The sequence below is a fragment of the Podarcis melisellensis genome, assembly GCF_964234715.1.
Source record: "Podarcis melisellensis genome assembly, chromosome: 3".
In the NCBI taxonomy this organism is placed as follows: Eukaryota; Metazoa; Chordata; class Lepidosauria; order Squamata; family Lacertidae; genus Podarcis; species Podarcis melisellensis.
The window spans coordinates 67,783,083-67,795,887 of NC_138530.1; the positions used below are offsets into that span (position 1 = coordinate 67,783,083).

Genomic DNA, 12,805 nt, shown 5'->3' on the forward strand with positions numbered 1-12,805 from the left:
CTCTCGGCTACTTTTAGGCCTCATAAGAATAAATATAGCAGCCATAGCAAATGGAACAGTAGACAGCAGCATGTTAATAAAGATGTAAGAAAAATAACACAATATACCACGTAACAAACCTATCAAAACATATTAAAGTCTGGATAACTGAAGACCACTTGATGTACCTGCAATAAAACATAGGACAAACTGATAACTAGGATACTGTCCTGCTATGGTAATGAACACACGTGGCATCCCCCCCACAAAAAAAGCACTGGTAATATGTAATAAGAAGTAAGCACACATATTTATCTATCAAGCTAGCACTACCATTGCATTGACCCAACCAGGGGCAGCTACTAGCTCAGCACAACCAAGGACTCAGAAGCCAAGCATGAGAGGAGACCAGGTCTAGAGGAGGAAGAAGTGTTTCCATTAGAATGGAAGGATTAAGAAGCAGTAAAATCATGCATCGCTGCTTCCTCGGGGTGAGGGTGGGGTGGGGTCATTGATCTATTTGATACTTGCAAGCTCTCTCAAGTGTGGCAGCTGCTTGAAAACAACTCCATGTGGCAAAATGTGTGTATAAGCTCGCTCCCCATATGGTTCTCCTTAAATCGCAGCAATGCAAAGAGCAAAAAGAGGGGTTTGTGATGTTTTAACTGATGTCCCCAGAGCTACATGCACACAAATGGCTTTGCAAATGGAACTGCTTTCAAACAAGTGTGTTTTATACGCAACACTGAAACAATTTCATTTCTAATGTAATTTGTTCAACTGGCCATCCCAATAAAAATAGAGGCCCTTATCTTTTACACAACCTCGCTAAAAGGAGTCATGAATATTAAAAAACCCATTTTAAGTCATGATTTGCAACTCTTATCTACCGCTTCCTTGTCAGGTCAACGCTGGTCCTGTACATTTTCTTGGTGACCTGCAAGAAAATCAGTCCAGTTTTGTTTCCTACAGTCCAATATGCTTGATCCTGTTTCTCCTGCCCTTAATGTCTCTCTTGCAGCTGCCTGGTCCAGCAGTATCCTTGGGGCCAATTCTTAACTTCAGCAAATTTCATATCAGAAGGCTTATTATTAGATCATACTTGGTTAGATGAAGAAATAGTCTGACCTGGATTAATATATGTGTCTTAACATATGCAAATTAAGCAACTGCTAATTTTTTTTCTAGGAAAAACACCCCATTTTAGTTGATTTGCTTCAATAATGGTGCAATATATTAAGCTGGGTTTGAAGGGTAATTTAGGGTTATATTCACTGTAGTGCTAAGGAGACCACTACTTCAATGCAGGTATTTCTGATTGCCTGGGAGAATTATATTCCAGCCCTGCCTCCAAGCCTGTTCAGGGAGAGCATGGGATCTCCTGACCCTCCAGAACAGATTTGGGGGAGTTGCAGTGGCACATGGGGGGAGGAAAGGTGGGGACCTAATGTGCTGGCAGGAGCTATGTGCTGGCTCCGAATCTGGCCCTTTGCAAGCTCTGAACTTCTAAAGCTTGAAAGGGGAGAGGCACACCTTATTTCTCCTACAATGATTTTGCAATAGGAAGCTTTGTTGTGCAGTTTCTTTGGATCGATTAGCTTAGTATCTGAGCTATAGACACTTCACACATTTTCTGCTTAACTTTGCAACAAATGTGATATTAAAAGACGGTTTCAAGCCTCCCACGAACAATGCAGTGAATTTTGAATTCCATCCACCTCTGCGTTCCTGAGATAACTACAGACTATAATTGACATGATCATTCGCTCCAAGATAGTACAGAGCAAGACAAAAATGTATGTTAACCAAGAAACACATGCAGTGCAGATCCAAACTTGGATCCTTTAGTTCACAATCATCTCAGAAGATCAAGGAGATTATGGAACTTTTGGGTAAACTAGACTTTTTCATGAATGACAACATCCAGTTACCATTTTAATTTCTTTAATTTCATGGTTAGATATCGCCAGATTTTATTTATGTATTATATTCAAAATACTGAAAATGTAATATTTGACTCGGCTTCACTTGCTTAGGCCTACCTGACCCTGTTATTTTTCCATTCTTACCCATCCTTGTAAGAGCTGCCCACTTCCTTGGCTTTATGACTAGAATTGACTTCTTTATTACATTTTGTTTAAGTTTTAACCCACTGCTTATCCAATAATTCAAGAAAGATATCAACATATGAAAGCAATATAGAAATACAGCGTAACACAGCCATTTAAAAGACAGCTATTAAATCCCCTGCTCACCCCAAATAGTTTGCTTAAACAAAAAGTTTTGCATCCTGAAGCAGATCAAGAGTAAGTGCAGCAGACTTTGGGGGGGGGGGGAGAGAGATTATGTTATGTCCTTGAACATATCTATTGTCTATTCACTTCCATTACTTTTCAATATTTTGATCTTGTGAAGAACTGTAAAGCATATTTCTAATATTTTTTTGTTGTTTTTCCCAGTTAGATTTATTGTGTGTGGCTTAAGAAACAGGAGATAATGAAGCCTCAGTTCTATAACCATGGCATGACTGTATTTTAAATCAACATACCATGGGGTAAATTTAATTTCTGCTCACAATCAAGGACAATACATAATTAAGAATTTTGTGTTTGTGTCAATGGCGTGAACTGTTCCCTCTGCTCAGTCAAATCCAGAGTGCAGCAAAGCATACAGAATTCTATAATTTTGCTTTTCTGGGTCAGTTGCCTTCCATTGGTTCTATCCCAATTAAACTTGTCTAGGGACTGATACGCTTGCTGCTATTCAGTTTGTTTATTCTGCAGTTGCTTTAAGATGACTGCAGGATTTATAAATGGAATTTCAAACTATAAATGTTGCACACTGTTTACCAAGAGTGTGCATCAGTCTTGGAGAGGCTGTAACTCAATGCAGTGTTTATCAGACCCTTGTGAAACAGAAGAGAATGACAAATCAAGATAAGGGCCAATTTCTATAATGCCATTTGCCAACAAAGGAATTTCAAAGGGAAACTCCATTGTGAAATTATTGAATTAGAACTTATCAAGATGTTTGTTTAGTCTTGAATCAAGAGAATGATTTCCTGTCCCATTACAGATATCATATGATTATGTTTTCATCAGTTACTATTGTAGGTAATGGTCACTTTTTAAGCCTCTCAGACTTGCTTTTTCCATTTAACTACCATTTTACTGAAGTTTACAACTTCTTCCTTTACATACACACACACACACCAGTCAACTGATGAAAGTTCATTGTATCAGAATAAATCTGCAACTTTTAAAAAGTCATAGATTATGTTGTTTTCATTGCTACAGACTCAAACGCTACCTTTCAGTAAGTTATGAATCCTTTTTGGACATAACAGTAAACTATGGTTCAGCATTAAATGCACAAGCAGCAACTGGAAGCATTTGCTTCTAAATTGTTATATACAAATTAGGGTGAACTCTGGTTAGTCTGTTTTGTTAATAAGGTAGCTCATAAACCAGTTTGATTCTGAGTTGTTTGAACAAATCATAGTTTAAATTAGATGAAAATGTTTACTGAGTTTAGACATAGTGAAGAACTCTGTATAGTTGAAATATGAAAGCTTTCAATCTGTTTATTATAGTCAAGCTAGAGAATGAAAGGTGAGGGGGGGATTGTGTAACTCTGAAGCTTATTGCTGCTTATGCACATAGCAGCTAGTGATGCTATATTTTCCACTAGTGCACCCTTGTCTAGAACACCTGAAGATGTGCAAGATGCACAAAATGTATCAAGGCATATACTCTTGTACTCAAGATACACAAAATGCAAATAACCTGCAATGTTATGGCTGAAAATTGTACAGTATTTTTACGCTTACACCAAATGGGGGGAAACTGAGTCTTACACAATTGATGTTTTTGTTTCTTATAGATTTTGTAAGAATACTCATTTTCTGTCTTGAATGATAGCTTGTTAATAAAAATATCTCTCAGACTTAACATACTTAAGAAAAAACCACCATAAGCTGACAATATGAGAGTGATTAATTGTCATTGCATCATATCATATTATACCACACGATTTCAGCAGTTGGTCTCTCAAGTTCAACATAGTCATGCTTCTATGTGCTGTGTATTCAGAACACAGAAATCCACAGTAGTAAATGTAGCTTGTACTTTACAAATTATATATGTCTGCAGGTGTACTAACTTTTTTTGAGAGAGGTGTATATCTAGTATATATCAATGTTCCTGCTTTGGGCAAATACCAAACTTTGTATGTATCTAGGCATGCCCTAGCATAATCTAGAAACCATATATACCGTCTTATATTTGGTGCACTGATCTCTATTAATATGTTTACAAATCCAAAAGAGGTTACAATTGAGTTAAAGTCCTGAGACAAAGATGTAAAACAAGTAGAAATTAGTTGTATAAGGACAGCTTTACTTGTAATTTGAAGAAAAGACAAACTGTGTGGTGAGGGAGCCTATCTATGAGGGAAGCAGGGGTGGACTTTGGTCTTTCGAATTTCAGTGGCACCCTGTGAGAGGCCAAAATTTGGTGCCCCCCCTGCCTCTTGCCTTCCATTCTCCATGTGCACTATGTCATAGATGTGATGCTGTGTGGTGACCCCCCCTAAGCTTGGCGCCCAGTGTGAGGGAACCAGTTGTGTTACCCTAAATCCACCTCTGTGGGAAGCCATTTGTGGCCTGATTCTCATATTATCCTTGTGACTAGTGCTTTCTTTCTGGAAGAAAGGTGGGGGAACTCAACACAAAGTTAGTTTATTGCGGGCCTAGTCGCAGCGCCACACACACACTCCAGGCAGCTGCTAAATGTAAGATGTAATTAATCAACTCAAGCAGACCATGACTGGATTAGAAATGGCCACAACTTTACGGATTAGAGATATAGGTGGATTTTTGGCTCAGTTCCAGCCCCCCGACACCCCCCTCCAATTATTTAATCACATTGGGCAGGGATAGCCCTCATGGCACCCTCCATTTAGTGTGTACTGCAATGCCCTTCTCTCTTGTTGGCCATGCTAGTGGGGATTGATGGGCGCTGCAATCCACAACATCACATCGAAGAGCACCACATTGCTACAGTTACTGAGCTACAGCAGATACTGCATTTGCACAAGGAAGTGCCATGTGATCTTTCTGAACAAAAGGCCTTCAGATACAGACATTACCACCATATCATAGAATTGTGGGAAAGGACACTGAGGATCATCTGGTCCAGCCCCCTGCAATGAAAGAATATGCAGCTGCCCCATGCGAGGATCAAACCTGCAACCTTGGCATTATCAGCACCATGTTCTAACCAACTGAGCTATCCGGGTTAAGTGTTTAAGTGCTTAGGTTCTTTTCATTTCTTGGCAGCCTCCATGCCTTATCATGCCCTGTGTAAAGTATCTCCAATAGGGCTTAGTCCAGTGTTAACCAAACCAGAAAGATTACTTCTTCCCTTTTACCCATTGTGGTTGAACTAGCTCAACTCAACAACCAGTGTGCTATTGTACTCAAAACTGCCTTCTGAGTGGGACCACGCTATCGTTACAAAGTTCAGCCGTTGGTGACCACGCTATCAAGCCTCTCAGTATGTATATATGTGTGTGTGTATATGGAGAAGTTGCAAAAGCGTTGACCTGGAAGTTGTTTTCTTTCTCTCCTCCTAATGGTGTCAGACGCACGGGGTCCGGCCCTCTGCACGTGCTCAGAGGCCCTTTCGCATGTGCTCCCGGATCCACCTTCCACGTTCCCGGGCTGCCTCCTGCTACTTTCCAAGAAACAGCCCTCTCCCCTCCCTCGTCTCCCGCTTCTCCAGTTACCCCTGGCGGGCTCCGTGCTGCCTGCCGCCCCCTCCCGCTTCTGCTGCCAACTCCCCTCTCTTCAGAGAGTAGCGGCAGCATCTGCTGAGTTCCCGCCTCTGTCCCCGCCCGGCACCGAGCAGCAGCAGCAGCAGCAGGAGGAGGCGGAGGAAGAAAAGAGACGGGAAGCTGCAGTGTGTGGGCAGCAGCAGCAGCAGCAAGCAGCGAAGGAAGGAGGCGAGTTTTGTCCTTTCCGCTGCTAGTCCTGCGAAGGAACTGGCCGGCAGCAACCATGGCCTCGGGTCCTCGCAGGCCACAGTCGGGCTGCCAAGCGCGAAGGGCAGGAGCAGCAGCGGCGGCGGGCCGGCAATGAGCGACCAGCAGCAGCTGCCCCTTCCAGCCTCTGCCGTCCAGGCCGCGCGCGGGCGCGGGTCTCCGTGCGGACCCCCGGAGCTTCTCGTCCTCGACGGCCCTCTCTCCGCCCGCGGAGGCCCCGCCATGTGGGGGAGGCTCCTCTCCGAGTTCGGCCAAAACGGCGACTACAGAGCAGGTAGCGGCGGCGGGGGGAAAGGCCGGCCCCATCTCTTCGGGCAGCAAACGTGTGAACGCGAACCGGGTTTGGGTTGTGTAGCGCCCAGCCTCCACAAAGCGTGTCCCTCTCTCTCCCCGCCCCACTCGCTTGTTTCAGTTTCCAGGCCAGATTTCTCCCCTCGGTTTTGGCGCTCCCGGTGAAGGTCTCTTCTCTCCTCAGCTTGTGCCTGGCTTCTTCCCCTTTCCCTACAGTTGCTTCAGATGTTCGTTAACGCGCGTCGCCATCTGGTTTCGTGATTTGGGAGGAGGAGAAGGGGCGGGTGTCGGGCAGAGTTGCGGGGAGAGGAGCGGAGGAAGAAGAAGAAGAAGGTCACTGCAACAAATCCGCCCGCCCGGCGATGCAGATTGCAGCCCAGCCTGGGTGGGAAAGGAAGCAGGGCGCCGCCGCTTCAGGGAGCCATTAAAGCCGGGGAAAGCAATGCAATTAGTTACTACGCGGCTATATTTAGCGCTTTCTCCGCTAATCACCCTTAAACCTGGCAGGATTGGTGAACGCGGCTTAATCCAAAGAGGAAAAGAAAGGCAACCCTCTGTGGGAAACAAACTAAACAAAATCACCACACTTGCTTTTCTCTTTGAAAGTTCCCAGATACGGGTGGGGGTGGTAAGAAGACCCTAGTGCTGCCCGGTTTTGCACATGGCCCTGGAATAAATAAGTGTGTGCTTGTCTCGTCTCCCAGTCATGGAGCCCCGTTTCCTGAGAGAGACTGTGTATGCTCTGCTTCCGGGAAGTAGAGATAACTCAGGGTTAGGGCTTTGTTTTGGAAGGAAAGCTTTAAAGCTCAGTAGTGCTGTTAAAACCGGATACATCTCTGTCGATGCTTCTAGTGTCATGCTGCTGTTGAAATGGGTAGGTTAAAACGGGTGGAATTCAGTTGGGCCTGTGTAGCTCGCATGTCCTTGATAAATTAATTAAGCCATACAGTTATCTCTATAATTAAACCATGCAAGATAGGATTAGGTTGAATATTCTTGCACTGATGGCCCCAAACTAGGTAGTGTTTTAGTCATCAGCTCCTGTTACTGATATTGAATAGTTCTCTTGCAGTGCCTGAGAACAAACTGTACTTGTCTGCACAGCACTTTAGAATAAATTACCATTCTTTGGTAACACTATGAATTACTGAACTGTTTGTTATATGTGAGGAGTGGCTTATAGCTTTAAGTTGTCAGCTGTTCTCGGGGTGAACTATTAAATAGACTCTGCAGATTCTGTTGTTTATTGTGCATACCATTCATTTGCTAACTTTTTAATTAATGATCAGGGCTTGCCGTACAAAAATAATTTCCTATTCCTTAATCCATCCAGAAATTGAAGCAACAGATTAAAATTGGCAGTTCCAGAAATAAAATTCAGAATTTGTGACTGGTTTACTAAAATAATTGTATATGACTCAAGTATGAACCAATCCTGCTGGTTCGCTAGAAGATATCTCTACATTATTCTCTTAGTTTAGGATAAACACAGCACTGATTCCCCCCACCCCACCCCCGGGTTCTGATGGTACAAGAGTTATAGCTGCCTATTCAGTTCTGTGTGTATTCTATTTGCTGTAAAGTGAAAGGAAAATAGGAATCTACCTTATAGCACATCAGTGCTTTGGTCCATCTTGCTCATTATTGTTGACACTAACTTGCAAGGTTGGACTCTCCAGGGTTTTAGACAGGGGTCTTTGCCAACCATGTTTGGAGATGTCAGTGACTGAACCCGAGACCTTTTGCCTGTAATGAATGTGTTTTACTACTGAGCTTGAGGGCATATGTGTATATATATATATATATATATATATATATATATATATGCAGGTTTTGGTGTCCTCGGGTGTCTTCCCGTGTAAAAGTTGGGGTGTCTAGGTGACGTTTCGACGAGGTCTCACTCGTCATCTTCAGGCTGGTGCTTTCGGCTTCTTGTTACTGGAACAGAGCTTTGTTATATATATATATATATATATATATATATATATATATATATATATATATATTACAATTAGCTATTAATTTATTTGCATCACACTCACATTTGCAAAGTATGCTTAGCTTTTTAAATATTGTTTGCTTGCACTGTATCCATGGTAAAATGAAGCAATAGTATGTGCTTTAAAAAATAGGGTTGTAATATCTAAAAAGAAAAAAAGAAAAAGAAAGAAAAAAAAGAACACACCTGCCATACTATTTTTATGGCTTTTCACGTGTTATACAGTATTACTGAGGAGAGTGGGTGAGAGGCGAACCCACTGTCCAAAAACAAGAGTCACCCATTTCTATAAGAAAATACATAGAAAAACAAGTGGGGAAAATAAACAACTTCCAAGTCTTTCAGAACAACCAGCAGATCTTCCTGAAAGTAAAAAGATAGAAGCTTGTGAGAAATGCACACATGTGATTAAGAATTGACAGGTGCTTCCCAGCATGTTCTACTGTTACATCAATATGTTTGTATACTTAGTTTGCTAGGCTAATAGAGAAGTGAATAATAAAATAGATTGATTTAAAAGAATGTTGCTGGTTATAATAGTATCCTGCTGCTGGACAAAATGTGACACCCTTATTGTCAAACCTGGAAATCTTTCTACCATTATGTTTTTTCATTTCAGTTTAGTATGTTTACTAAAATCTATACCATCCACTTGAAGCAGTTATTATGCCTGCCAAGTGCTAGAATATTAGGGCTGCTTTTGAGTGTACCATTATTGACTTTGATACTGTAGTTTGATTGGTTGAAGCCTCTGAATGGAACCATTATCTGACCCAATATGAGATTAGTCTGATTGCACAATAGTTTGGTAATAAGTCATATCCATGGTGAATATTTTTGATTGTTCTTGTGGTTAATAATTCCTCACAAGAACACTATAATTATTCATTATTCAGTATTTTTATCAGGACACTTGGGTTGCAAACATAAATGTGAATTCCAATTATTTAAATAAATCATGTGCAAAGTTCTGTAGAGAACATGGATTAATTGATAGCTCTAATCCAGCAAGAGGTTTCATTGTGCAGGTTACTCTTTGCATGAATAAGAGGCTGTTTTGGGATGCAGAATCTCCTTCACTCATAATGACTTTGTACAGAAACTTTATAAGAAGACCACAGAGTATTGCACTTGTTTATCTGAATGTGTAGGTGATCAAGAATAAATATTTTAAACACCTGTTTCAGGTGTGGCACTTGTGAAGATAAGATTGATAATAATAAGCTATTTATGGACCCAAACATTCATATTGCTTCATTTTATATCTATCTGTCTATCTATTATGGGACTATCCTCAATAAAACAAAATGACTGAGCTCTGTGAAGCATTATATAATTAATTGAGGCAAAGAGCATTCATGGGTAATTTCAGACCCAGGTGGTGTTTTTGTTTTTTGTTTGTAGGATAGCTAGTTGTTAACCAAATTCTGAAGGAGATTCAGATGTCTGTTTTTGAGGCTGAATGGCTTCTTTTGCTGAGACTTCTCTTTTTCCTAGCATCTGAAACCTTCATGTTTGGTTACTTAGAAAATGTAGTTCCAGAACATGCATTGTTCATACAATTTGTGCATGGCATGTGGTTGCATAGCACTCACTAGTCCCACTGGGTGTTACTAAATAATAATGAATGACACAACCTCTTCCTTCTTGTGCTATTTTGTGATATTTCAAAACAAACTTCATTAAATCTGTCTTCTCTAGAGCAATATGCAGTTCTTTAAAAAAAATTAAGAAGTGGTAAACATGAGCAGCCCTCTTGCCCCACAGTAATGTCCTGCATGGTGTGGTAGTGGTTACAAACGGTAGACTCGTAATCTGGTGAACCGGGTTCGTGTCTCCGCTCCTCCACATGCAGCTGCTGGATGACCTTGGGTTAGTCACACTTCTCTGAAGTCTTTCAGCCTCACTCACCTCACAGAGTGTTTGTTGTGGGGGAGGAAGGGAAAGGAGATTGTTAGCCACTTTGAGACTCCTTAAAAGTGAAAGGCAGGATATCAAATTCAAACTCTTCTTTTTCTTTTTGTGATCCTTGTAATGGATGTATTATTATTATTATTATTATTATTATTATTATTATTATTAATAGAATACTCCATGGTCTCTTTCTCACTCCCAACACAAATTCCCAATGGCATTTGGTTTTGTGAAGACAAACCAAAAATCCTGATGTCCAGGCAGTCTCCTCACAGCAAGGCTGGACTGCTGATTAGTGCTTTGTTTTTACTTTTACATTTATATCCTACATTTTCTCCAGGCACTCAGTGAGGTCCCCTCTACCACGCAATGTGTGATGTGTGAAGGAAGAGCTGTTCTTCACAATGGCATTAGACAAAGTGCCACATATCTGTGGCATGTAAATTGGTGTGCAGCCCCATCGGTGTATGAATAGAGTCCAACGTCTGAGTGTCAGGAGACCATAAAGTCAAGCTTTGATGTGCATAGAAAGGAGGCCTCGAATAAAAATAGCCCGCAAAGTAGCATTCCCCAGAATGGCACACCCCCATCAGGCATTGGCAAACTCCGGCCCTCCGGACTACAATGGGACTATAATTCCCATCATCCCTGACCACTGGTCCTGTTAGCTAGGGATGATGAAAATTATAGTCCCATTGTAGTCCGGAGGGCCGGAGTTTGCCTATGCCTGCCCTAGATATTGCTGGGCTGTAACTCTCATCATTCCTGACCATTGGCCATGCTGGTGCAGTTATTGGGATTTTTATTCCAAAATATTGGAGGGCAACGTCAGGGAAAGCTACTGCAAAGCCATTAATACCTGAATATGCACAGTGCAACAATTGTAGCATGTTTGATAATTTAGAAAATGCAGCCAAGTACTATACATTTTTTGTGCTTTTTGGCTTTCAAAACTTTAGCGGGGAATCTTGAAGAAGGGCCATACTTTAGTAGTGGAGCATTTGCTTTGCACATATTCAGTCCCTGGCCTCTTCAGGTATTCCTGTGAATGTCCCCAGTCTGAAACTTCAGAGAGCTGCTATTAGTTAATATAGACCACATGGAGCTATATTGACAATTCAACTGATTCAGTATAAGGCATCTTACTATGATTCCAAGCTGGATAATTAATAGTAGAGTGGTATTTTGTTCCTTGATCCACTAACTTACTTGAAGGCAAGCTTTAGGCTGTTATAGTTATTTCTTGTCTAATAATAATTTCCTGAGACATGGTCTTGTTAATATAGGACAAATTTGATCTGTTGACAATATCTGTGTTTCCCTGAGCAAGGTAGGTTTTCTTGCTAAATGTTAGCCTCAGGTGGTATGAGAGTGATCAGCCTCACAGGCAATGTCACAATTGAATTTTAAACCAGTGTGAGATCACAATCTTATTATGAGCTTTGAGGGGGGTCTCCTGAATTGGTTGGTTATGTTAAAACATGAAACAAATGTTCAATTTATACTATAGGTGAAGAACTGGCTAGGATAACCTAAGCTCTCTTTGCCTTTTAGGTGTGGGATGGGTTGGGGGTGGGGAGGGGAGAAAGATCAAGTAGTTTTATATCTGTTTGGATATAAACAGTAATTGGAGCCCTGAAGATGAGAACGCAATGGTGGTACTTGCCTCCAAGAATGCAGGTGTGTCCTTGAAAGGGGAAGTAATGGTGAGTTTCTGAATTGTCTGTGTAGTGGCACTGGCATGCCTAGAGCCTTCAGGGATGAACTCAGTAGGCTGTACTGCCTTTTCTCTCTTTTTGGTTTGTATGACCTTGATTTTCAAGGCTTATATAGCACCTCTGCCTTTTGTTAGCAGCTCCCTTCTTGTTCTTCCTATATCTTACCTTCCTATTTGTTTCACTTCCATTGTAATATGGGGTTACTGTAATGTCCCTTTGTGAGATGGCTTTTCTGCCTTTACATTTGACCTTTTTAATTTCTTTTGGGGATTGTGCTCTCGGGCATGCTGTAACAAATATGCATGGGTGCGCAATTGGATAATGAACAAGCAAGAGAGAAAATAAATCTCACAACAGATGGAGGCTCACGTGAAGCACCACCTTTTGTACCAAGGAATAGCATAAAGGGAGGGAACAAGAGTACAGCTGGCTCTATTCTCACCTAACTGTTATAATTAATGGGTGGTTTCTGAAGTTTATGTGAAATTGCAATCTTCACTCAGTTGGTTATGTTACAGTAAGGAGGGGATGAAGAGATTTCATAATCCATAAAAATATAAAAAAAGGTAAACAAGCATTCTCAAAATGTTTATTGCAAATTAAAATCAGGATTGTTATGAAATAGTAATGAATGAAGAGGACATTCATTATGCAATGTGAACCAACAAAGACTATGCTCTTCCCATTTGCATGCCACTTATTTGGCAATGGAAGTTACTCTTAAGAGTCTATCAGACTAAGCATTTATTTATGCATACTCATTGATAATATTAAGTTTAATATACACATTTTTCATATTCTGTGCACAGTAGCAAACCAGTTGAGCAGATGAGAAATCTCTGCAATTGCTTGGGAGTCCTGA

General features: G+C 41.2%; 1 protein-coding gene across 5 annotated transcripts in view; it reads left to right on the plus strand.

The window, feature by feature from the left end:
• The first annotated feature begins 5,867 nt into the window (after positions 1–5,867).
• The window catches only part of CEP85L (centrosomal protein 85L), a 97,527-nt gene continuing 90,589 nt past the window's right edge, over positions 5,868–12,805 (plus strand). The window contains exon 1 of one of the 5 annotated variants that reach the window (XM_081905437.1): positions 5,868–6,295. In XM_081905437.1, coding sequence (XP_081761563.1) covers positions 6,115–6,295 — 181 coding nt within the window. In that variant the 5' untranslated portion in view covers positions 5,868–6,114. Of the gene's footprint in view, positions 6,296–11,807; positions 11,932–12,805 lie in introns of those variants that run through there. The other 4 variants (XM_081905440.1, XM_081905439.1, XM_081905438.1 and 1 more) reach the window with 4 other exon arrangements.